Here is a 27,109-nt window from a genome sequence, read left to right on the forward strand (position 1 = left end):
TGAGGTTATTGATATTTCTCCCGGCAATCTTGATTCCAGCTTGTGCTTCTTCCAGCCCAGCGTTCCTCATGATGTACTCTGCATAGAAGTTAAATGAGCAGGGTGACAATATACAGCCTTGGCGTACTCCTTTTCCTATTTGGAATCAGTCTGTTGTTCCATGTCCTGTTCTAACTGTTGCTCCCTGACCTGCATATAGTTTTCTCAAGAGTCAGCTCAGGTGGTCTGGTATTACCATCTCTTTCAGAATTTTCCACACTTTATTGTATCCACACAATCAAAGGCTTCAGTTCAGTTCACTTCAGTCGCTCAGTCGTGTCCGACTCTCCGCGACCCCATGAATCACAGCACGCCAGGCCTCTCTGTCCATCACCAACTCCCGGAGTTCACTCAAACTCCTGTCCATCGAGTCGGTGATGCCATCCAGCCATCTCATTCTCCATCGTCCCCTTCCCCTCCCGCCACCAACCTTTCCCAACATCAGAGACTTTTCCAGTGAGTCAACTCGTCGCATGAGGTGGCCAAAGTATTGGGGTTTCAGCTTTAGCATCAGTCCCTCCAATGAACATCCAGGATTGATCTCCTTTAGAATGGACTGGTTGGATCTCCTTGCAGTATAAGGGACTCGCAAGAGTCTTCTCCAACACCACAGTTCAAAAGCATCGATTCTTCGGCGATCAGCTTTCTTCACAGTCCAACTCTCACATCCATACATGACCAAGGGAAAAACCGTTGCCTTGACTAGACGGACTTTGGTTGGCAAAGTAATGTCTCTGCTTTTTAATATACTATCAAGGTTGGTCATAACTTTCCTTCCAAGGAGCAAGCGTCTTTTAATTTCATGGCTGCAGTCAGCATCTGCAGTGATTTTGGAGCCCAAAAAAATAAAGACTGACACTGTTTCCACTGTTTCCCCATCTATTTCCCATGAAGTGATGGGACCAGATGCCACGATCTTTGTTTTCTGAATGTTGAGCTTCAAGCCAACCTTTTCACTCTCCTCTTTCACTTTCATCAAGAGGCTTTTGAGTTCCTCTTCAGTTTCTGCCATAAGGGTACTGTCATCTGCATATCTGAGGTTATTGATATTTCTCCCAGCAATCTTGATACCAGCTTGTGCTACTTCCAGCCCAGCATTCCTCATGATGTACTCTGCATAGAAGTTAAATAAGCAAGGTGACAATATACAACCTTGACGTACACCTTTTCCTATTTGGAACCAGTCTGTTGTTCCATGTCCAGTTCTAACTGTTGCTTCCTGACCTGCATACAGGTTTCTCAAGAGGCAGGTCAGGTGGTCTGGGATTCCCATCTCTTTCAGAATGTTCCACAGTTTATTGTGATCGACACAGTCGAAGGCTTTGGCATAGTCAATGAAGCAGAAATAGATGTTTTTCTGAAACTCTCTTGCTTTCTCCATGATCCAATGGATGTTGGCATTTTGATCTCTGGTGCCTCTGCCTTTTCTAAAACCTGCTTGAACATCTGGGAGTTCACGGTTTACATACTACTGAAGCCTGGCTTGGAGAATTTTGAGCATGACTTTACTAGCGTGTGAGATGAGTGCAATTGTGCGGTAGTTTGAGCATTCTTTGGCATTGCCTTTCTTTGGGATTGGAATGAAGACTGACCTCTTCCAGTCCTGTGGCCACTGCTGAGTTTTCCAAATCTGCTGGCATATTGAGTGCAGCACTTTCACAGCATCATCTTTCAAGACTTGAAATAGCTCAACTGGAATTCCGTCACCTCCACTAGCTTTGTTCGTAGTGATGCTTTCTAAGGCCCACTTGACTTCACATTCCAAGATGTCTGGCTCTAGGTCAGTGATCACGTTATCGTGACTATCTTGGTCGTGAAGATATTTTTGTACAGTTCTTCTGTGTATTCCTGCCACCTCTTCTTAATATCTTCTGCTTCTGTTAGGTCCATACCATTTCTGTCCTTTATCGAGCCCATCTTTGCATGAAATGTTCCCTTGGAATCTCTAATTTTCTTGAAGAGGTCTCTTGTCCTTCCCATTCTGTTGTTTTCCTCTATTTCTTTGCATTGATCACTGAGGAAGGCTTTCTTATCTCTCTTTGCTATTCTTATTTATAGCTCTCTTTGCTATTCTTACTTATAGCTCTCTTTGCTATTATATATTCATTCAGATGCTTATATCTTTCCTTTTCTCCTTTGCTTTTCGCCTCTCTTCTTTTCACAGCTATTTGTAAGGCCTCCGCAGACAGCCATTTCGCTCTTCTGCATTTCTTTTTCATGAGGATGGTCTTGGTCCCTGTCTCCTGTACAGTGTCAGGAACCTCCGTCCAGAGTTCATCAGGCACTCTATCAATCAGATCTAGTCCCTTAAATCTATTTCTCACTTCCACTGTAGAATCGTAAGGGATTTGATTGAGGTCATATCTGAATTGTCTAGTGTTTTTCCCTACTTTCTTCAATTTAAGTCTGAATTTGGCAATAAGGGGTTCGTGATCTGATTCACAGTCAGCTCCTGGTCTTGGTTTTTCTAACTGTATTTAAAAGCAAAACAAAAAATATAGTGTAAATCTAATTTTGGCTCCTACGTCTAAGAATCATTGTGTTTAGCCAGTGGACTCCAGGTTTTCAGTGTAGCCCTTGAGGTTCTTCCCAATGTCTTTCCAGATGCATCTCTCTACTTTCTCTCATGTGTTTTGTAGTTTTCCTTCCAGGTTCCTAGGAAACAACCTAGATGTTGTGTGCCTGACCTGTGTGCTCACATTCTAATCTCCCAATGGAATGATTTCTCGCTTTTCTCTTCCTTTTGGCCTCCTCTCTTCACTTCGTCTGTGAATCCTTCCTTATTTCACTTATCACTTTCATATGTCAACTCTTACATATCATATTGTATCATAATTGTATATCTGTTTGAAGGAAGAATTTGTTTTCTTGCGTATGGTTTGTACATCATAACTGTTTTGTGAATTAATCAATGACTTAAGACGGGTAAGAGTTGGAATTCTACAAGAATTGTTTTTTTATTCTTTATTAGTTGAATTATTTGAAAACATTGGCTTTTTTGTGGATTTTTTAAAGTAGCGATCCTGGCGTGCCCAAGAAGGAAATAGAGAAAAAGAACAATGGCAGATGGACACAAGAAGAATGTGTGATTGCACCAATATTTGGAAAGACCGATTCACTGACTGTGGTCTGCTGCATGTGAATGATGACAGCATTTTAAGGAAAGTGGATCAAGATGATGGCAGGTAACACGGACAGATTCTTTATTTCTAGGGGAAGAAATATTAGCACTCAATACTTCTTTTGTAAATGGAGCAGCATAATATAGTATACAGGCCAAGAGAAGAGAATCCTCAACTCTAATGGATGAACACCGCAGAAAGGTTACGGAGAGGACCCGTGCCTTCGGCCGGAAGTCGTTTCAGTAAATAGTGCACTTGGAAGCTGTACTGTAGTGAATACATGTAAGCAGCTCCATAGCGAATATTATTGGGACAGGCAATGAAGAACTGGATAGTAATTGAAGAGGAACGTAGAGTTGAAAGGAGTTTCTTGTTTTATGTTAAGAGGGGAGCTTCTAGAGTGTGTATGCTGTTGGAAATGAGCCAGCGGAGGACGTGTTTATTTAATCTTGTTTGCATTTCCAATAGTAGAAAGCTTATTGAGTGTATGACATTATCTTTAAACTATGACAGTAAACTAATTGTACATAATACTTGTGCTCATATATAGTTTTAAGGGAAGGGCTTGTTCATTGGTTCTGAAGTGTAATATTCCTATATAGTTGAATATGCAGATGACTACTTAATTCTATCAGACATAGATTTTCAATAATCACATAATTGTGAATTTACAAACAAGCTATTCTGAAAAGGATTTGATCATTCCTTGATGATTGTAGTTGATAGTAACTTCGTGAGTACCTACGATTTTGTAAGGTACTGTGAAGCATTACATCATATTAACTTCATTGTTATTTATAGATTCCAGGAAAGGGGGACGATTTTGTTTATATAAAAGAGAAAAAAATTGATAGCAATCTTTCACAGATTATTCCTTTTGGACGATAAAGATTAAATGACAAAAATCCATGCTTCCTGTACTAAGAGTGTCATTAACACATATTGTGTGCTCTATAAGTGGATGTCAGATGCGTGAAGAAACAGCAGAATGGGTGAATGAATGCCTATTGATGAATTTCTTTACGAAAAACAAATCTTTATTGAAAGTAGGTTTCCAGTCTTGCCTACATCTGAAGTCTTTTTATTTTTTGAGAAATACATTTTAAGATCCAGAAATTATTGTTTATAGTTATAGCTAGACATGGAATAATGCTATAGATTCATTCGCCATCCTGTTACTTAAAAAGAGTTTGAATATTACTTTCTCAGCATATTTTGGAAGAGCAGTTTTGAAGCCACATTTCCTGGGTTTGAATCCTGGGTCTCTTGGTGATGTGCTGTGTGGGCTTGGGCAACTTACTCAGCCTTTCTGTGCTCCGTTTCTTTTTATACCTATCTCCCAGAATGACTGTGAGGATTAAAATGCCTTTAAGACATGTCAAGTGCTTATAATAATGCATAGCAGTTGCCTAGGAAGTCCTCAAAAAGCTAATATTATGTTTATTCAAAATGGGTTTATTTCTTAGAGGGACTTAAGGAATATCTCCCAGATAGGTTTTATTGCCATAAAGGTTAGTTCTTATTGGAAATGACAGGTGCGAAAAACCCTGGTATACTGCTTTCTATCACATAACGCAAGTAACGTTATGTTTTTCCTTTTCCTTAGATCTAAATTTAATGCTTTATTACTATTGCTGATATATTTTCTTTGTCGTTTAATGCTCCTCTTACTAATTGTTGCATCCTTTTATAGAGAATTACTTGCCAATGCAAAGAGCTTATCTAAAAAAGAAAAGTTTAGGTATTGTTTGTATTTTTGAGTATTTACTATTAGCCTGAAAAGAATCATTTGTTTTTTAGGCCTGCGAGAAAAACACCGTATGAAAAGAAGAATGTATAGTAAAAAAAAAAAAAGAAAAATGAACTTTAAAAAATATTATCCTAGTGAAAAATGGAGAAGGAAACGGCAACCCACTCCAGTGTTCTTGCCTGGAGAATCCCAGGGACGGGAGAGCCAGGTGGGCTGCCGTCTATGGGGTCGCACAGAGTCGGACACGACTGAAGCGACTTAGCAGCAGTAGCAGCAGTGAAAAATACTTTGTAAAAGGAATAGTGGCAAAATAGAAAATCTTCCTTTGTTGTAGAGAACTTTACTTTGAACACATCATTTAGAAACACTACTGATAAAGTTATCCTTTTGATAAAAATCTGTTCTTTTAAGAAGTGTCTGTTTTTGCTTTGAGAAAGAGATTTATCACCTCTGTACACTTAATATATTTTACATATATTTTAAAGACATTGTGAGACAGTATTATTTCTGTGTAGGTCAAAAAACAAATTAATTACGTGAACAGCCTGGATGACTTAACTCAGTCTTCTGAGACTGTTTCTGAGGATGGCGACGTGCTTTACTCTACGAGTTCCACGTTGTAAGTAGAACCTCTCAACGTGGGGTGTAAAGGTAGGAGCGCAGTGTAAACGTAAACGGAAAGCCTGTCTGTGTATAGAGTAGTGATAGATGCACACCTTGTCAGTCCTGCTCTAGAGCCAGGGATATGTTACAGAGCTGTGCATCTCAGAAGTGTGTTTTGCATTAAAAGAACATGACAGTGCGTGTATACTCTGAACCACCGGCCTGTGATCCTTCTCACTCACTGTGCCTTCTGTTGACTCTTCTTGCCTGTGCCTTCACCCACGGTCAGGTCAGCATCATTTTCCTCCTGGAGTAACTGAAACAATCTCAGGACTTCCTTCCCTGCCGCTCCACCTGGCAGAACCTCGGTCTGCAGAGCAACTGTAATTATTGCCTTTTTTTAAACATTCAGGGCTCATCATGTAACCCAAGTGTTGCTTCTCTTTGCTGCGTGGTTAAAGGTCACAATTGTGTAGTTCCATCTGGTTTTATTTTTTACCCTTCTTTCTACATGAAGTTTAGAATTCGCTTGTCAGTTTCCTAAAATGTCTGCTGGTCTTAATGTTTTCATTTTCCTTCGGTTCCAAATACTTTGTAATTCTTTTCATTACCTCTTTGATCCAAGAGTTATTTAGATCCGTGTGATTTTTGTTTCCAGATATTGAGAGTTTTCCAGAGATCCTTTTGTGCTCTTGCTCCTTATCATTTGTTAGGTGCATCCAGAGGGACCCTGGGGCTAGGGCTGATTATTTCCTGCCTTGGAGGCAAGACCTTACTGACTACCTTGTTCGTTCTACTGTAAGGAGATGTTTTTCCAGCCCGGCTCATGAGAATAGATAGAATTCCTGGGACTAAGTGAGCACCAGGCACAGGTTCCTGTAGTCTTTTAAGATGGTCTCAGGTGGTTTCCCCCCAGTGGGCGCTGTTCGTTCCTCTGCTGAATACCCGAGGGGCTCCTCCTCAGATCTCCAGGGTCTTTTTTTCTGTTCCACTCTCTCCTCTCTGCAGTTCTGATCTGTGATCTCTGCCCACTTTGGTTTCACCAGACTGTCAGCTTCATCACCTCCTGTCAGGGAGTCTGGCTGACTCAGCTTCTGTTCCTTCTCCCCGTGTTGGGGCCTGGAAATTCTCTCCAGGCAGTGAGCTGGAGCGTTCCTTAGGTTAACCTCCTGTGTTTCCAGGATCATTGTCCTTCAGTCCCTGAAGTCCTTTGTCATGAAAATCATTGTTTAATGTCTTTTGTCGGCGTTGTGTTTGCTCGCTGCACTCAGGAAGGTAAATCGGTAGCTGTTCCCTCTGTCTTGGTTAGAAACATATGGCAGCTGGAGACTGTCCACAGGGTTGTTCCTTCTGCTCCGCTTACTACTTCCTGCTCCTCCTTCATTTCTCAGTGTGACATCTCTTCCCCAGGGAAATCTTTCCTGGACCCAGTCTGTGTCAAGTTCTGTTATGTGATCATAGAACTCTCTTTTCTTGGAGTATCCTTCTGAGTTCATAATTATTTTATTTATCTTTCTCTTCTACTAGACTTCAAGGTAAACAAGAGCCAGGGGCGTCTGTTTATCTGCAGAGCTTAGAATAATGTCTTCCACATTATAGACACTTAATGCTTGTTCAGTGCGTGGATGCGTGAACGTGAAAGGCACAGTCCTTTCTACTCAAAAATTACTCACATCAATTTTTTTGTTTGTTTCTATCTTTGTTTTCTTCATCATGCAGATTCTGTTAGCTTGTTCAAAATTCAGGATACAATTCTTTCGCATGAAATATTAGTAGTTTTTCAAAGAAGCCACTCTGAACTACTTAGAGGAGAATTTTACAAAATGAAAAGTAAGGTTCGTGGGCTACAAAAAGAGCTGTCCGAAACAAAAGAAGTGAAAACACAGAGCATCAGAAAGTAGAGTGGAAACAAGAGCTCAGCAGCTTGAGATACTGTACATATCGCTTTTAAAGAAATATTTGAACTGTTGTTTCCTTTAATACTGCAGAGATGTAGACGTGTTATAAGGACTAACTTATCCTCTCGGATTTTACAGGGGAGAAAGTGTCACTAGTATTGTGGAGTGTGAAATTCTTGGAAATAATATAGCAGGTTCTTAACAGTGAATGCTTCCAGTAACTTAATGTATATTTTTCCAAATCATCATTTTCATGACCATACAGGAGTCTGCCATAATGGAAACCCCATTAGTTATTTACCAAATTGACGTTCAGTTGTTTATCACTTTTCTGTATTCTATTTAATACTGCAAGGAACACCTTTTTTATAAATTCATTTCCACCTTTCTAATTATTTTGAATACATTTTCTTTAATAATATCGTTATTATTTGGTTAAAGTATGAGAACTTTAAAAAGGTCTGTGATCTATATTTGTAAAGTATTCTTAGGAAAGTTTATTTTACTTTACGTTCCCACCCGCAGATGTATGAAGTAGCCATTTTTCTCAAGAGAAAATGAAAACAAAATTTTATGCGGTTTTATTCTTAACCCTCTGTCTGAAAACAGTGATGATTATTAAGTGTTTTTCCTTGTACCCCCCCCCACGTTTACTGTTTTAAACATTGTGAAGAGGGAAGAAAGTTATTGCAGCAGTGAATTATCTCATGATTTTCTAAGAAGAGCTTTAAATTTTGCAGCTTCACCTTAAAGCAAGAAGAAGAGAATAGAAGAAATGCCGATATGTTTTATGAAACAATGAGGGAGCAGTTAAGAAGTAAAGAAGATGAATATAGTAAAGTAGTTGAAGTGAAAGAGCAACTAGAACTCACTTTCCGAGCAGTAGAAATGAAACTGAAGATTGAGAGAAGTAATCTGAATCAGGTAGAGAAATCTTTGGTGAAAATTTCAAATTTCTAACACTATTTCATCAGTATTATTTATAATATCCCCTTTCTTAAAAATATATCACTTTATTTCGTGTTGTACCATTTATTTAGTGTCATAGGAAATTTTAGGTTACTTGTTACAAACAAAAGAAAAGAAATTCAACATTCCCGAAGTAGCAAGGCCGGAAATGAGAACTGTATGATTCTGACATGCTGGGTGCACTTTTTCGAGCAGAAGGAGGAAGAGGTCATGTCAGTCGCTCACACAATAGATCCTGAGAAGATTGGTATAGAAACTGGAGGTTAAGCTCTCAGCCCACCTCAGGCAACGGCTCCTTCAGCCTTGATGGACCATTCATGAGTAAATAGGTCTCGAAGAGAAGGGACACTGGGAGGGACCGTTGTGCCTCATTTTACATCAAGTTGCGTCTGGCCCTCAGTCTGGCAGGTGGCTGAGGGTCGTGGACCCCTCCCTCTGTGCCCGTCAGCCCTCCAGTCCACCTGCCCCGTGAACACCTCGAGCTGGCTCCAGCTTTCCCAGCTGCTTTCTCCCTCATAGTAGAGTCTTCAAGGACAGGTGTTAACTGGCATCCTCGAGAGGTACAGGGATTTTTTTCCAGCAGTTGGTAGAAACCACTCTTGAAGTTGGTTGTCCTTCATTCTGCAGAGTTTGCGAGTGGCATCTCCGAGCAGAGGAATTTGCTCCCACACCTCATGTCCCTCTCAAACACGGACTGGGTCCCATCCTTGAGGTCCTAGCAGCAGATCTCCCACAACGAAGAGCTCTCGGGGAGAGCTCGGGGAAGTAGTGTTTGTAATTCAAATCCATTTATCTAGAGTAGTCAGGTAGTGACATACGATGGCTTCACCCAAGGAGAGGCCTTTAATATTTTACATAGGAATTGATCTCAAATCTTTTGTGACTATCTTGGAGGAGCCGGCACCCTGATTGTGGTTTAGGCCAGGAAGACCGTGTGTATTCCACTGACGACTGCGTTACCCGACCAAGTCCCTCTGCTCTGGGGTGAGCGTGTCGGTCACTCCATGCACAACGTCACCTTCAGTGTCTAAATCAGACTCCGTTCTTGGCCCCACTGTCATTTCTTTAACCAATGCCCTGTAAACGACATTTTCACATCATTTACAGTTTTCCTATTTGTAAAAGCACTTTTGAACACTTTAAAAAGTTGTTTCTTTAGAGTAAACTTATAAAAGTGCCCCCCCTACACCAAGGAGGGGGGCTCTTGCTACTAATAATAGATATTCTGGGTTTTGGTAATGATTTCACTTCCTCAGCTGATTAGGTTATTTTATCAGTTCCCCTGATGGTAAGGAGGAAACTCTAGGCAGTACAGAGACCACATTTTGGGTGTTATTCTTCTACTTTTGAGAAAATGAGCACTCTGCTCTGTGAGTGTCCTATTTCAGTGCAGGTAACTTTTGAAAACAGTGATAGATATGCCATAATATATATTTAGTGATAATTATTACGTGTTTTTCATCGTATTTTCCCCATCTTACTATTTTAAACATTATGGAGAGGTAATGAAATTTATTGCAGCAGCAAATAATGTCATAGCTTTCTAAGAGCTTTCTAAATTTTACCTTATTTACCTATTTACCATTAGTGTCTGTACCATGAATGAAACAGGAGGCTTGTTTTGTATTGATGTGTTTGTCTTGGAGACATGTGGTTTGATGTAAGAGGACTAGTAGAGTTCAAAGACCTGGGGAAAAGGCTGCAGCTTCCTCATATTTGTAACTTTTTCCTTTCCAGAATCATTACAGCTAATGAGTTAATTGATGTTTGTAGAAGTGCTTAGTACAGTTGTCAGTAGGTGTAATTCTTGTAATTGCCTATTAAAATGTTAGAAGGTAGCATATTCTCAAGGAAAACCTTTTTGTACAAAATTTAGTCTATTTTTACAGAGTTAAGGCTCTTACTGTGAAGTAGCTTTATAAGAGGTATCGGACGCAGTGTTTATAAACCTAGCAAACGGTGTTGTTTATTGAATTATAGTTGATTAACTATATTCTGTTAGTTTCAGGTGTACAACACAGTTACTGAGATAAATATGTATATGTGTGTGTATATTATATAAATGGGGCTTCCCTGCTGGCTCAGACTGTAAAGAATCTCTGCAATGCAGGAGACCTGGGTTCAATCCTTGGGTTGGGAAGATCCCCTGGAGAAGGTGGAGAAGGCAGTGGCAACCCACTCCAGTCCTCTTGCCTGGAAAATCCCATGGACAGAGGAGCCTGGTAGGCTGCAGTCCGTGGGGTCTCAAAGAGTCAGACACAACTGATCACCTCTTTCACTTTTCACTTTCATGCATTGGAGAAGGAAATGGCAACCCACTCCAGTGTTCTTGTCTGGAGAATCCCAGGGACGGGGGAGCCTGGTGGGCTGCCGTCTGTGGGGTCGCACAGAGTCGGACACGACTGAAGCAACTTATCTGCAGCAGCAGCAGCCTGGAGAAGGCAATGGCAACCCACTCCAGTATTCTTGCCTGGAAAATCCCATGGACAGAGGATCCTGGCAGGCTGTAGTCTATGGGATCGCAAAGAGTCGGACATGACTGAGTGACTAATACACACTCACTCACACACACACTCACACATACACACATATTCCTTTTCAGATACCTTTTCAGATTCAGGAGGGAAAGGCTACCCACTCCAGTATTCTGGCCTAGAGAATTCCATGGACTGTATAGTCCATGGCATAGCAAAGAGTCAGACACGACTGAGCGACTATCACTTTCACTTTTCGTGCTTTTCATAAGTGGCCTTTACTGTACTGAAGAAATTTCTTTCCTATTTTATTGAATTTTTTAAAAATCATGAATGGGTTTTGAATTCTGTCAGATGTTTTCTCTGCATAGTCTTACTTTTAATTCTTCTGGCCTAGAGAATTCCATGGACTGTATAGTCCCTGGCATAGCAAAGAGTCAGACACGACTAAGTGACTATCACTTTCACTTTTCGTGCTTTTCATAAGTGGCCTTTATTGTATTGAAGAAATTTCTTTGCTATTTTATTGAATTTTTTAAAAATCATGAATGGATTTTGAATTCTGTCAAGTGTTTTCTCTGCATAGTCTTACTTTTAATTCTTACTTGAATGTTGGTAGAATTGAGCTTTGAATCCACTTGGTCCTAAGGTTTTAGCTTTTGGGAATGTTTTGTTTTTTTTCTAATTAATATTTAAATCTCCTTATTTGTTACTGGAGTGTTGAGTTTTTCTATTTTTTCTTATTTTAGTCTTGACAGGGTGTATGTTTCTCAGAATTTATTTATTTCTTCTAGGTTTCCCAACTTGTAATTGTTCATCAATAATAATGGTCCCTTATGATTATGCTTCTTTACTTCTGAGGTATCTGTTGTAATGTCGCTTTCCTTTCTGTGTTTATTTCAGTTTCCTCTCTTTCCTTCTTACCTTAGGTAAGGGTTTATTGATATTGTTTGTTTCTTTCGAAAAATGCACTTCTAGTTCTTTCACATGCACACTGGGCATTCTCACACACGGGCAGTGTGTTTAGAGATGTTGCTTAGCAACGATCATTCTGGGATGAAAGATTCCAAACCGTTGAGCTTCCCAGCTGGGAGGTTGTGGCGGGACGGCTCAGGCTTACCTGTAGTGCTTGTGTTGGGTTTAGGGGACTGTGCAGAGCCAAGGGGGAGGTGAGGTGTGTTCGGAGCCCGTAGGCTCTGCGATGAAGAAGATTTGGGGCTACAGGAGTAAGAAGGGCTTGTTGCCCTTTAGCTCCTCCATCATCCCGGGGACAGAAAGAGGTCATCATAGAACCAACTTCGAGCCCGGGTACTACATCCGAGACAAGGACCTCGGAAAAATCCACAAAGCTGCCAGTGTAGGCAGTGTAACCAAAGTGCAGCAGTTTCTGTTGCTCGGAAAGAATGGCCTGAACGACAAGGACAAGATGAACAGGTAAGTGGGGAGGAAGGGCCTGGCAGGGGTCCATCCTGTGAGTTTCCCTCCCAAGGCTCACAGATACCTTTGTGGGATCCAGCGCCCCACAGACTTGATAGGCTGGAAAAGCCTTAGCTGGTTTCGGACCCGCTTATAATTCCCCTTAGAGAGCACTTTACTGGTCGTTTGAAAGGTATTTAACTGAATGTCAGTAATCACAGAACTGAAATAAAAGATGAATAGCATCTTTGTTTCTTCTTCTTCTTCCTCCTCCTCTTCATTTGTCATTATGCATGCGTTAACATGATGTACTCATGAGTAAGAGAGCTCAAGTTCTGTTAGTCAGTCAGTTCAGTCGCTCAGTCGTGCCCGACTATTTGCGACCCCATGAATCACAGCACGCCAGGCCTCCTTGTCCATCACCAACTCCCGGAGTTCACTCAAACTCATGTCCATCGAGTCGGTGATGCCATCCGGCCATCTCATTCTCTGTCGTCCCCTTCTCATCCCACCCCCGATCCCTCCCAGCATCAGACTCTTTTTCCACGGAGTCAACTCGTCACATGAGGTGGCCAAAGTACTGGAGTTTCAGCTTCAGCATCAGTTCTTCCAACGAACACCCAGGGTTGATCTCCTTTAGAATGGACTGGTTGGACGTCCTTGCAGTTCTGTAGCCCTCAAAACATCTTCTGGAACTCCCTGGCTCTCACATTGTTTTTCTCATGGGATTGATGAAAACTTTTCTTCATGGATTGTCCATTGTGGATATTGGCAGTGGACAGATTTTTGATGTTGTCAGCATCTTATTTTTAATGTACACATTTTTATACCATAATGTTACATATTACAGAAAACTGCATAGTGAGAAAAATAATCCCCATGACAGGTCAACTTCTGAGTTAAAAGTGCTTCAAATACAATATCCGTTTTCTATCAGTGTACACTTATGTGTTTGTGTCCCTTGCTGAAGGACCTTAGAAGACCGCTTTGAAGTAGGAAGCTGGCTGTGTCCTTGAATAGGAAGACATTTTCTTAGGATATATCATCTTTCCGTATTTAAACCAAATAAACATATCGTGGTTTTAAAGATTTTGGGTTATACATACTGTCTTTAATTGTTGTGATGAAATTGAAAGGTTTGTATAGCAGACAAGATTTGCCCTTTTAGATATTAAAATTTGCTGGATGACATTTTCTATCAGAAAAGATAAATTATGTGTAGATGGTGGAGAAATAACCTGGTAACTATTTAGAGAAAAATAACTACATTTTTATATCACCAAGAAGTTTCACATGGAGTATGGATCAAAAATTTTAAATACACAGGGTGAGAAAAGTACCAGAAGAAAACTGAAATTCCTACCTATACATTTTCTGTGTGCTGACAAAGACCTTCTTTTTTTTCTGGTTCTACTGTTTATTAACCTTAATATTTTTTTTTAATTGGATGGTAATTGCTTTACCATGTTGTGTTAGTTTCTGCTGTACAACATCATAAATCAGTTGTAAGTATACATATATCCCACCCCAGAGACTTTCTCGGAATGATTTCAAAGGCACGAATTCCTGAGTTTCCTGGGTTTGGGCACCAAAAAGAAAAAAGGAATCTGACAGTTGATTTAAGTGAAGTGAAGTAGCTCAGTCATGTCCGACTCTTTGCGACCCCATGGACTGTAGCCTACCAGGCATCTCCCTCCATGGGATTCTCCAGGCCAGAATACTGGAAAGGGTTGCCATTAGCAACCCCCCAAATTTAAAAATCTCTGTAGATCAACCTATCTGTAGGGAAGTCGGATGAGCAGACAGGGCTTATCTTTCTGGCAATAATAGGAATGTGGCACAGGTACAAATTGTCGCTTTCAATTTAATTTTGAATTTTTTGTGAGGATTGGTATCCTGTGACAACTTTCAGCCTTTTCAAAAGTCAAGGGAATCTTGGGAATTTCCTGGCAGTCCAGTGGTTAAGACTCACTGCTCTGGGCCCAGGGATCGATCTCTGGTGAGGGAACTAAAATCCTGCAAGCTACAAGGATATATTGTCCAACATGAGGAATATAGCTCCTATTTTATAGTCACTTTAATGCAGTCTAACCTTTCACAATTGTGGGTCACTGTGTTGTGCACCTGTTTTATATCATAATATATAACATACATCATCTCTAAAGCAACCTTACGCAAAAACACCTCATGGGAATTAGACCAACAGGAAAAATGAGAAATGAACAAACAAAAATGCTACAATTTATAGTTGTAAAGACTGTGAGTTTTAAATTATATTCCAATGTCAGAGACGTTAAAATGTGAGAAAATGAGCATATTAGAATCCTCAAAGTACAGTGTTGTCTCTAATCCTCAAAACAGGTCTGCAAAGGAGGTGTAATATCCTTTGACTTCATTCAGATGTTGTCCTTGTAAGAGAGTAGTAACAGTAGTAAGTATGGTAATATAATCTAAGAGTTACTAGCTGTTACCTGTGCGAGGAACCGTTCTGAACCCTGTGCATGGATCTCAGTGAGGCATCGCAGCGGTGTCCTGTGAGATAACTGCTACTCTCTCTCCATTTTGCTGATGAGGAAACTGAGGCACAGAGAGGCTGAGCGGCAGCTCCTGAGTGACAGAGTGAAAGTCAAGGTCAGACCCACATCGAGCTGAGTCTCCAGGTCTTGCACATTCCATTCAAGTAGACTGTTCTTTCATTACTGTGTAAGGGGAGCTAAAGCTAATATATGCTGCTCTTTCTCCAGAAGAAAACGAAATATTTGTTTAGAGGGAAGGGAGTACCATGCTGCTGAGTGTTTTCAATCACATGAACAGTTGTTTGTTTTGGAACAGTTACACGGCAGTTTCCTGAAAACTGCTCTTGCTCTCGTAGGACGGCGCTCCACTTGGCCTGTGCCAATGGCCATGCAGCGGTGGTAGCTCTCCTCCTGGAGAGAAAATGCCTGCTGAACCTCTGTGACGCTGAAAACAAGACCGCGCTGATGAAGGTATGGGGCAGCGAACCATAACCCCGTGAGGGGGATGTGATTTAACTACTGAGACTAAAAATGAATTTATGTCATTGAACTATAGGGAACTGGTGAAGCTTGTGGAGTGTTTCCTTTGAATTCCTAGAATTTACACTCTCTTTCTTGGCATGACACTGACAGGCCATAGAATGCCAACAGGAGGAGTGTGCGACTCTTCTGCTGGAGTGTGGTGCCGACCCGAATGTCGTGGACGTCTGTGGCAACACCGCTCTCCACTACGCTGTCCTTTACCAGAATGTCTCACTTGCAGCAAAGCTGCTTTCCTATGACGCCAATATAGAAGCCAGGAACAAGGTATAGCTCAACTAACTTTATTGACCAAATATTTGCCAAGCATTTTTTTAAACTAGGTGTGTTTTACTGATAACAGTATGTAAATAGGTAGACTGAGTAGTGTCCAGCAGGCCCTGTTACCATGGAAACAACTCCAAAGCCAAGTCGGGGTGGGTGGAAAATGTCAGAGCCTACAGAAAGGGCCAAGCTCTCTTTCTCAGCCACCCTTCTACCCCAGAAGGAAGATTTTCCCACTAGAACGTGCTCAGGAGTGGGTGGTAGGCTCAAGTCCAACAAAAAATGAAGGCCTCGGGGGAGTGCAGTGGCGTGGTGGGTGGCTGCTTCCAGGGGCTCAGGGAATGGGTGCAGCTGCTTGGGGAGGGATGGGGGTGAGAGGAAGGAGACCCAGCGCCCAGCAGGGGAAGCTGGGGCGGCGCAAGTGGGCGGGGGAGGCACGGGCCTGCAGCCCTGAGCCCTCCAGGACCCCGGTTCTGAGATCGTGTCAAGTGGCTCAGGTCACGTGACACCCAGCAAGGGCAGTCACTTGTGCTGGTGACCACTTGGCTTGCCAGAGACACACCTCGGGTCTCCCACGCTCAGCCCTGGGAGGCTGCTCAGTGGGGTTGCAGCTGAGTGAGGGGAGCTGGTGATGGTGAAGCTGCCCCTCCTGCTCTATCTCCTGTGGCTGCAGCCCCGCCAGGAGCTGCAGAGAGAGCTCCCCCACTCTCACAAGTGGACTCAGTTTTCATTGTTTGGAAGCTCCAGCCTTCCCTGAGTGAAAATACTTTGGAAGCACTTGATTGTCTAAGATGTCACTTTAAATCATGATATTACTCAAGAAGCATTAGAGAGTAAAGCGTTCTTTTTTGTGTTTATGGCAGATATCTGTGATAACACTGCACTCGTTAAAGGAAAAACTTTTTCCAAGTATTTTTCCCTTACTGAAAAAAAAATTGTTTTTTTCCTAATTAGTCTAAAATAACACAGTAAAGCAAAATTTGCCTTAGAAATAGACTTTGTCTTAAAACTCAAACACGCATTTGACACCATCATAGAAATCTTGCTGCTGTTAACACATTCCAATTTTATGAAAAAATTATTTATATAAAAGTGATTTCTCTCGCATTGCTCAAGGCTTCCGAGGCTAAAAGGACAGGCAAAGGAGCAAGCAGGTGAAAAATGCAGATCAAGGTGGAATTTTGGCAGTTGGGGTATGCCAAGAAGAGGGTTTTGTTTTTTTTATTTAGCTAATTTTTTAAAAATTTATTTATTTCAATATTTATTTGGCTGTGCTAGGTCTTGGCTTCAGCATGCAGGATCTAGTTCCCTACCAGGGATGGAACCCAGACCCCCTACACTGTGAGCACTGAGACCCAGACACTGGACCACCACAGAAGTCCTGAGTTGTTGGTTTTTGTTTTTTATTTCCCCTTCACTTTATATATTTTGGTAAGGTGCTTTTCAGTGTCAGGGATAATAGTTGTTATTTTGAGAAAGAGATTGAGTGAATTGGAGACTTGCCTAGGTATCAATTTTAGGAAGACTCTGCAGAAATCAGATCAGCAGTGAAAAGGTGGTGATTAAGTTGGAAAGAAGAGAGAAGAACAAATATTTAACAGAAATATTATCCTATTCTGGCAGAAACACCCAGTTAGATAGGAGTCTAGACTCTGCTCTCAATCTGGGTCTGGATAGAAAGTAAGGGGTTTATAAACAATGAGATCAGGTTGCCTTTTGTGTTTATTAGTCCCTGTTCTACCACTATTTACCCAGGAAAATTTAATGCCGTTTTGATGACTCTTATGTCTCACGTGTTTCTTTTTTCTTCAAATCCTCAAGTAAGAGAAGGAATTGGCCATGTGGGTGAGAGATGAGACTGGAATGTTTTCTGTGCTAATTCTCAGCTAGATTGTGATGGTGAAAACCACAGTCACTTGGGAAAGCTTATAAAAACATTTATAAGCCTAGGCTGTTCCCTGAAGATTTTGATGGAATAAATCGAGGAAGGCCTGGACGTGTGTCTTTAGAAATATTTCCATGAGATTCTGATACGATCCTTGGTGAAGAACTATGGAGTGATTAAGTATAATTTCTAAGTGCACCTATCTCAAACATAAGTAATCTATAGAAGAGTTGGAGTTTGATCCAGTGCCAGCTACTTCCATCAGCTCCCTCCTCTGCAACACTATTAGCCTGACTTTTTCCTCTGCCTCTGTGATGGAGAAGTTAAAAGGAATATTTTTAGCAATATCTATTGGCTTGAAGGATATAACTCCTTTGCCTTCCAACCACTAATTATTCAGTGACACGCCAAGAGTCTTTAGAGGTTTGGTCATGGCGAAGTTACTTCATCTGGAGTCTGACCCTTTAAGACTTTTGCACCTTCTGTTATCAACCAGGTCATTAGGTCAACAGATGTTTGTTACCAACAGGGTTTTCCTGAGTGCAGTAACAGTAATTCACGAGCCTTCTTTTGGTGTCAGCAGGACAGACTCTTGCAGTGAGTCTGCTAGATTTGCTGAGCCCTGGCATAAGCAAGATGATAGCTTTAAACATCAGAACCCATGAAGTTAGTACAGATGGGGATTGTTTTAATCATTTAGTTTCAGCAGTCTCAGGAACTCATTATCCATTTGGTTAATAATCTGGGAGAATCCTAGAAACAGATTGTAGTTTTAACAAGCAGTGGAAACATTCTTCAAGTGGGAATTTTGAGTCTTGTTTTTTAAATTTATTTTAACAGAATTATGAGTCCAGAGCAATTTTTACTACATACTGAGACCCACTTTTCTTGTGAAACATATGATACTAAGGAAAGGAAAGCTTTCACATACAAATATTTGCTTTATACCCACCTGTTTGGAAACAGCAGAATGTAAAACCACAAGTGGGCTACAGACCAAATGTGGTCCTTGGATATGTTTCGCTTACCTACCTCCACAAACTCAGTCAGCATTAAAAATTTAGTAACCTCATGCAGAAATCTGCATTTCAGGCTTCTCAGAGAACTAAAACTGGTCGCCGCTGAGCCCATTCTACTGTTTGGTCTGCATGTGGCGGCCTCCCCTTCTGTACGGGGCGTGTGTTCGCTGGTTTGCCAGCCTCTCCTGGCTTTTTCACTTACTCACGTCACCAGCTTTCCCTCCATAAGCATTTGAGTTTCCAATTCTTGTTTTATAGTTTATTTTGATAACTCTTTCAAGGTTTTAAAGACAGTCTAGTTAATCTATAATTGATTTCATATTGTAAAAGAATCTCTTAAGGATGGGATTGAATTTTTCAAATTAGAATTTTTAAGTTGTTTGTGGCGGTTTCACGCTGAATGAGCCTCCCAAACACACAGGATTCTGAGAGAGCGCAGGGAGAGTTCACGGAAGAGCAACTCCCCGAGAAAACGCTGAGTGCATATTTATTGGTAGCTCACCTCGTAATCTTTAACGAAGAGCAGTAAAGCAAGACAGAGACCAGAACTCTGGGATTAAGGCAGCTTCCTCCTGGAGGTCTGGAGGTAATCACGTGAGAGTCCTCAAGAAAGGCCTTTGAAGATAAGCGGTGTTGTTCTGCGTCAAAATGGCATCTAAGTAATGCTGACCCGTCAGTTTAACTTAAGGGCGGGGGAAGGAACAAGCAAGGGAGAACGAGTAAGATTAAATTTCAGGAGTCTTTCCTGAGAAAGCCGAAAAACACGCTGCCCACAGTTGGTGTTTTGGAAGAAAAAAAAATAACTTTTCTCTTTGCATGTTCATGTAGAGGATAATATTCCCACTGCAATGTCTGTAACCTCCTGAGGTTACTCTTGGTCATCCTTGGACAGGTTATGCACGCTACAGATAATATTATATATTCCTGCCTCAGCACTGTTCCTAAAATATGCAGTTGATTTAGTAGCTAATTGATTTTCTCTGGAGGAGTGTTGAGACTAGTAATAGAGCAAGTAAATACTACAATATTCCTGATAAATACTATGATAGAAGGAAAGATCCTTGGAACCAGTGAATGTTGAAAGTGAGTTTTAGAGAATGACTCTGTGGTTCATCTTTAGAAGAGGTAGAGGAGGAGCATTTTATTATTTATTTTTTCAAGAGACGTATTTGGCTGCACTGGGTCTAGTTGTGGCACGTGGGATCTTTAGTTGTGGCACGTGGGATCTTTAGTTTCGGCACGCGGAATCTAGTTCCCTGCCCAGGGATGGAACCTGGACCCCCTGCCTTGGGAGCTCAGGTCTTAGCCCCTGGACCCCCAGGGAAGGCCAGAAGGAGGAGCATCTTGAAGAGATAGAAGGTGCCCCGGGGGATGAGGAGGAAGGGCTCCCTTTTTTTTTTTTTTTTTTTACTTTCTGAATTGTATGTTTAAGTTCAGAGAATCTGTTGCATGATTTTCAGTTCAGCTTAGAAATAGGTTAACTATGTACATTAGAAATGGTTTTTCCCGTTTTACAGGATGACCTCACACCACTCTTATTTGGCATAAGTGAAGGGAAACAGCAAATAGTGGAATTTTTAGTAAAGAAAGAAGCAGATATACATGCAGTTGATAACATGAAAAGGTACAGTTGTTCTTTTTCTTTTTAAAAACCTTAGTGCTGTTCTCTGGTGCTAACATCAAGATTAAATTAATAAGAGGTTTCATTTGTGATCAACGCTTCATCAGTTAGGTAGAAAATCAATTATTCTGACTGGGAATCGTGAAAAACTATATAGCAGAAATATATAGCAGGATTCATATTCCTTTTTAATATTGAGCGATGTCATATGCAACCTGTTCCTGCTTCTGGTTGATCTTGGAGTAGCTGAGGGATTTCATACTAGTTTCATTAGCTTTATAAAATATGGATTCTGCTTTTTAGTTTACCTTATGACAGTATCGAGTTTCTTAATGCTTTTATAATGATTGTTTCACCTCTACTTCGTATCTATTTTCCTTAAAAGATGCATACTAGACATAAAGGGCTTGATTTTGTCTTTTGGGTGACTCTTTGCTTTCAGTTACTTTCTTTGAAAGATACTGATGTTATTAAATTGAAGAAAAGTCCTTCACAGTTTAGTGACTAAACAATAACAAAACAGTGATTAGTAATCACTGTCCCCAGATACTGTGGGGTCATCAGTTTTTATCCTTTTTCATTTCTAGTACATTTTGATGTTTTCATTTTCAATGAATGTAGAAGGAAGAATGATAGGTTTAATTGGATAAACCGTTCCTTTAACAAAGATAAGTCAGAGGTGGATGATGCAGATGAAAATGATGGGCTTTAGATTCAGACTGGGTTCAACTCCTAGCTTTCCTACCTGTTAGGGTTATGACCTTCTGCACATAACTCATCATCAGCAAATACGTTTCCTGACACAAAAAGGCAAATAGTAACACATCCTTCAAAAGTGGCTGTGTGTATATATAGTATTTCCTTTAGTGAAGAGCACATGCTTGTCAACATCAGTAAGTGCCACGATGACTATTTTTATTTCCATTGTTGTTAATATTTTTGTTTCAAGCCTGCAAATAGCCTTTGCTTAACCCAACCTCTAGCTGACTTTGAAGTATAATACATCAGACTAAGGAGGAAATGGGGGATTCGTCCCTTAAATACTCACCTGCCTCAGATAAGCGACCTCAGCATAGTTTCTCGTCCATCAAGGACTTTGTTATTATTTTTTAAAAGCACTTATTTATTTGACTGCGTAGGGTCTTAGCTGTGGAAACTCTCGGTTGCGGCATGTGGGATGAAGTTCCCTGTCCAGGGATGGAACCTGGGTCCCCTGCATTGGGAGCCTGGAGTCGTAGCCCCTAGTCCACCAGGGGAGTCCTCATCAGGGACTTTTGAAATAGTAAGTGCTGCTACATGCCATCCCAGTGGGACAGGAGGCTTCTTTTCCATCCCTTCATTTTAGCCTTGGAAGTAATTTACGATGGTGTACACTTGAACATGTAAATGGTCCGCTCTTCATGGACGGGCAAGATGTTATTTTGGCAAAGCATATCAAATGAGCTGTTTCTGGAAGTTAACTCAACTTCCTGAGAGTGACGTTATCTATCTGTTGTTTTAGAACTGCCCTCATGCTTGCTGTCAATTCTGAATGTATGGATGTAGTCCGTCTTCTCCTTCAGCGAGGTGCTGACGTCTTTTCTCGAGATCTCTTTGGATGGACTGCAGAAGAATATGCTGCTATGAGTGGTTTTAAAATGTAAGTGTTCACATTAAAATGCCAGTTCTCACTAAACTGCAGCCAAAAAAGAATTTTAACTGTTACTTGTTCCATGACCAGTGAGAGTTGTCTGTTTTTTGCAGGCAGCTTCTATCCTGTGGGGGCACCTTTCCTTAGGTCATAGGTTCCCTGTCATCCTTCCCAGAGTAGTGGGTGTCATCTTGCCTGAGATTCCATAGTTACAGTTGGCCCCCTTATGAGATCTGTTTCCTGTAATAATGAAAATCTTCCAAAGGATTTATCTGCCTTGACTGTAAATGTTTTCTGAGTCTGCCCCATTCACTGGAAATCCTTAAATCTCACGTAAGTTAATTCAGAGAGGAATTTAGAGAGGTAAGCCCTGCCTAGGACTTGCCAGCATCCATTGTAAGAGTAGGGTTATGTCTTCCAAGTGAATCGGAGATGCACATGGAGATTAAGCATCACTGTCAGAAAGATCTGCTGGTTGAGAGTTTGAGTAGGTGGAGAAGGGTGAGTAGTGGTCCAGGCCAGGTCTTGATTGTGATTAGTTTTCTGCACTTGGTGTAATTAGCTGCAGTAATGGGGGATAATTATGTTCTCTAGTGTAGTGAGTTCATATCTTATAAATAAATTTAGGTACCAATTATATAAGGGCTGAGATTCCCTAAACAACAAACCACAAAGAACAACTAGTCACCATAATTAGTCACAGTTTCCTGCAACCCTTGAATGCTAAACATAGAAGAAAACAGACATTGGTTTTGTTGGGATTTCAAAGTAGTTCCAGCAATAAAGTTCAAGAACCATTCCTTTCTTTGGCTGTCTCTGCAAGCATTTGGGGATATATTGCCTCAATGAGTCCTCTTAATCCCCTTGTGAAATAAGGCAGTAGGATCCCGGTTGTGCAGAGGAAGACTCTGAACTCAAGAGAAACAGCTTCTCCAGGAACACAGAGCAGCTGTTTGCAGAGCGGGGCTTTGCGAGTCTGAAAGGGTGTTCGTGCGCCAAGCCAAACCCAGTGAATCCACTGAGCTGTATCGCCCTCAGTGCATGACTGCTGCCTCTGCCTTTCCTTCCTCCTCTAAATCCATGCTGAGTGAAACGCTGTAGAACTTAGAAACGTGAAATGTAGGGCACAGTTGTAGTTTTGACATTATCGCTGACATTGTCTGTCTGAAATAATCTAAGAATTTAACATATATTTGGTAGTTGTTTTTCATATTAGTGTTAAAATATTATTTATCACATTTTCAACACATAGCATTTGCAAACTGATCTCTGAGTATAAAGAAAAGAGGCCTAAAACTCCTCCCGAAAAGAGCAAACCAGGTACGTCATCTGATAATAATGAATTACTCTTGGTGATTCTACCATAGATAAACTAGGAGTGAGGAAGTTTCAATAATGAAAGAATTATGATAAAGTTAGTGTAAATTGAATGTGTGTTTTATTTTTAAATTAATTTCTTAATAGTCTAGTATTCAGAATTGTTAAAGAAGTTAATTGTGTAATTTAACATCAGAGACAGTATTGTCTGGAAAGAATTCCATGTTTTTAATCACGGCCCCTAAAATCCTGTGTTAGATTTTGGTGTAAATCAGAAAAAAATGTTTGTTAGCATGATATATATGTCGTCTATAATCATATTATAGCAAATTGGACTTCTTATAAAAGTGGAACTTTAATTTTTATAAATAGTTTGCATTTAGTGAATGAATAGTTATTAGTTACTGTGTAGTGATTAGTCTCATTGAAAAAGCTACCATAGTTTAAACTGGGAACCTCACTCAACAATCCCTTCCTGGTAGGATAACTAATGATAAACAATGGCCTGTATCTCGTGCCTTTGTTGGTTTTCTGTGAGCTGTAGTTTCTGGGAAATGAGCAGCTCTCATATCTGTAACTCTTGTAACCCTGTCATTCGTGTGCCTTCTTTATGAGGATTCAGTGCAGCTAAGGTGCTGTTATCCCTCTGATAGGAACTCTAACTCAGTGTAAAGCCCCAAAGATCTGTTACTTATTTTTATTTTATATTGTACTATATTTTATTTATAGTGTTGTGTTTGTTTCAGGTGTATAGCAAAGTGATACAGTCATATACATATATATATATGAATTAACAAAAGCAGTTCCCGTCTTTTGATGGGGAGCTCATGGTTTATAATATAAATGGCATTATTTTGAGAGAGGGATAACTTAGGGAAGGCATTGGGTTTTTTTTTCTTTTTGCAGCTTGAGACAGTTGTAAAATAACTTAATGTAGCTGGAGAAGGCAATGGCAAGCCACTCCAGTACTATTGCCTAGAAAATCCCATGGATGGAGGAGCCTGGTAGGCTGCAGTCCGTGGGGTCGCTAAGGGTCGGACACGACTGAGCGACTTCACTTTCACTTTTCACGTTCACACATTGGAGAAGGAAATGGCAACCCACTCCAGTGTTCTTGCCTGGAGAATCCCAGGGACGGGGGAGCCTGGTGGGCTGCCATCTATGGGGTCACGCAGAGTTGGACACGACTGAAGTGACTTAGCAGCAGCAGCAGCAGCAGCTTTTTGCAACTGTGTATTCTATAGTATTTTTTTATTTGGTGATATTTTAACTGTTAATGTTTATGGCACTTTGCTAACTATTTATAATAATTAGTAAAAAAAAAAAAAAAAAAGAACTGCCATGCTGAGCCAGTGTGCAGCATACCAGGAAGAGATTACTTTTGAAAGATACCTTCCAATACTACAGATTAGAAAAGCAATGCCTAGTTGAGAAGCACCGGTTATTTTGCCTGTTTTACCAACAAGGTCTCTATTACCAACTTTATTCCTCACAGATCCAAAAAGAGTGAGATACGTTGACTTTATTAGACCCAGATGTTTTCTTCTGTGTGTTGGATAACTGTCATGATAGTATAGTTTTGTAAGAACAACATGTTCTGTTGCCATTATGTAAAAGAGTATCATAATAGATTTTCAAATAGATCAACTTGGGACTCTACAGATTCTAGTAAAAGAGTGCAAACACTTCACATCAGCAAAAACACCACTATGTCCGCTCGATGTGGCATCTCGCACATTGTACGAGGTGTCTGAGAACACCTTTCAACTTAGTAGACCTCTATCTAATGAAAGGGGGCTTCCCAGGGGCCTCAGTAGCAAAGAATCCGCCTGCCAATGCCTGAGATACTGGTTTGATCCCTGGATCGGGAAGATCCCCTGGAGAAGGAAATGGCAACCCACTCCAGTATTCTTGCCTGGGGAATCGAATGGACGGAAGAGCCGGGGGAGCTGCATTACATTCGGAAAGAGGGCCAGGAAGACTTTGTTTCCTATGTTTTACCACGCTCTGAAGTTCAGCGCCTGTAGACCAGGCTTCCTTGTGATAGGGCGTTTTCATCCTGAACTGAGGAGCCAGAGAATTTGTGTCATGTCCCAGCAAGACACCTGCAGGCTCTGTTCTCTGCTCAGGGAATGGGAGTCCAGAAACACTGTGCTGTTCACGTGTGCCCTTGTCAGCTGACAGTGTTGATTCTAATGATGTAGTGTCATTTTCTGTCCGTCTCCTGGAGTTTGGTTAGGGTTATGGTCATTGTCCACAGCAGGTCTGTCCTCTTTTTTTCTGTTCTACATTTGATGACTGTAAAGGAGAGGAATGGTTCTTAGGCATTCATGGCCCATGAGTGTAGTACAATCAGTATTCCCTCTAGTGTGGGCTCCAGGTGTGGTCCTAAAGGAATACTTTTAAACACAACATCGGTCTTGAGGTTTTAATAGTCTGTATGTTTCTTTTGTTGATTTAAAATGTGTCTTACTTTTTTCTTTAATAGTGGATAAGAGTTCTGAAGAAGACTGTTTAAGCAGGTAGGATTTGACAGATTTTTAAAAATTGCATGTGTTGCTAAGAGAACACGCAGAGAAGAGAAGCTGATGTTTGCTGAGTGTTCTACCCTGGGTTAGAGACTGCATTATGTGCTTACCATTTGTGACCGCATGGAGTCATCGGAGCAGCTTTGGAAAGTAACTGTGTCCTACTTTTACTTAATTAGGCAACTGTGGTTCGGGGAGGTTGACGAATTGACCCATGATTCCATGGTTAAAATGAGTTGACCTGTGATTTGACAGCTGGCCTGCCTGGTTGCAACATCCACACTCATGTCCCTCAGCAGAGACTGAGAGGTACCCGTGCAGCCTATCAGTGAAACATATAAATTAGTTCTTTGACTTGTGTCCATTTTAAGTTTCAGACACTGCGGGGCACTCCTGTACTCCCTCTACAGTAAAGGGGAGGAATGGGGCTTCTCCATAAGTGATTTCCCTGCTGAAGGACCAAGACTGCCATTCTTGATGGACGCAGATTAGTCTCTGAACCAGGGACAGACAGTGGAGAAGGAGCAGCATATCCTCCTGCTTTAAGTCATCAGGTTTATTCCACTTTGGGCAAGCAAAAGTTATGTCAGTCCATCAGTTAGATTTTCAGTTCAGCTCTTAGGACTTGGTGAAAACATATTATTTTCAGGCTCTGCCAATATATTGGGGAAGGAAATTGCAACCCACTCCAGTGTTCTTGCCTGGATAATCCCAGGGATGGCGGAGCCTGGTGGGCTGCCGTCTATGGGGTCGCACAGAGTCGGATACGACTGGAGCGACTTAGCAGCAGCAGCAGCAGCCAATATATTGGCTGTCAGTCTTTGTTATGGAAACTAAGAATGAGTCTTAAACCTACATATGTCCTAGGCTGGGAGAGATGGAAGTAGAAATAGGTAACTAAAATCTGTTTTGGATACTTCTCTGGGGGTGCAGTGATAAGATGGTTAATAAGACTTCTCCTTTCAATGCAGGTGGTGTGGGTTCAATCTCCTGTCGGTGGAGCCGAGATCCCACATGCCTTGGGGTCAAAAAGCCAAAACATAAAACAGAAGCAACATGGCAAGAAATTCAGTGAAGACTTTAAAGATGGTCCACATCAAAATATCTTAAAATGTTTTAAAGCAGGCCAAATTTTAATTATGTCAAGAAACTTTGTTTACTACATAGATAGCCAGACTTGCTTTTTTTTTTTTTTTTTTTTTCGTTTAAAGAAATGAACTCACTCATTTTTGTTGTATGTTTTTGCTCTAAAGGCTTTCCAGCAAACCTCGTGTTGGTTCACGGCTTACATCAGATGATGAAGTCTTAGATTTTGAAACCAAGGTAAAGTGCACTCTTGTGAAGTTACTTTTCGTGCTCTGAATTTAGTTTCATGTAGTATTTACTCTTAAATTCAGCAGTGGTGTCCGTCTTACTGTTTTAGTTTGTAATGGAAAGTCCTTCAGAGCAAACTATTTTATAAAAATATGACTAGTTGATTTTTTTAATTTTTAACTTTGGTAAATACTGAAGGTGGGG

At 40.9% G+C, this 27,109-nt stretch overlaps 1 protein-coding gene across 33 annotated transcripts in view; it reads left to right on the plus strand.

Annotated features, from left to right (window-relative positions):
• Positions 1 to 27,109, plus strand: part of LOC129545947 (ankyrin repeat domain-containing protein 26-like) — a 111,850-nt gene that overhangs the window by 35,717 nt on the left and 49,024 nt on the right. For 21 of the 33 annotated variants that reach the window (XM_088840152.1, XM_088840149.1, XM_088840150.1 and 18 more), the window contains 8 exons: positions 3,058 to 3,224; positions 15,144 to 15,258; positions 15,421 to 15,594; positions 20,013 to 20,119; positions 21,618 to 21,755; positions 22,999 to 23,066; positions 25,552 to 25,585; positions 26,845 to 26,914. In XM_088840152.1, the coding sequence (XP_088696278.1) occupies positions 3,058 to 3,224; positions 15,144 to 15,258; positions 15,421 to 15,594; positions 20,013 to 20,119; positions 21,618 to 21,755; positions 22,999 to 23,066; positions 25,552 to 25,585; positions 26,845 to 26,914 (873 nt within the window). Of the gene's footprint in view, positions 1 to 3,054; positions 3,227 to 5,426; positions 5,531 to 8,152; positions 8,337 to 10,395; positions 12,290 to 15,143; positions 15,259 to 15,420; positions 15,595 to 20,012; positions 20,120 to 21,617; positions 21,756 to 22,998; positions 23,067 to 25,551; positions 25,586 to 26,844; positions 26,915 to 27,109 lie in introns of those variants that run through there. The other 12 variants (XM_088840167.1, XM_088840169.1, XM_088840171.1 and 9 more) reach the window with 9 other exon arrangements.

This window comes from Moschus berezovskii, chromosome 9, assembly GCF_049115385.1.
Source record: "Moschus berezovskii isolate FMDL1 chromosome 9, NW_MosBer_1.0, whole genome shotgun sequence".
In the NCBI taxonomy this organism is placed as follows: Eukaryota; Metazoa; Chordata; class Mammalia; order Artiodactyla; family Moschidae; genus Moschus; species Moschus berezovskii.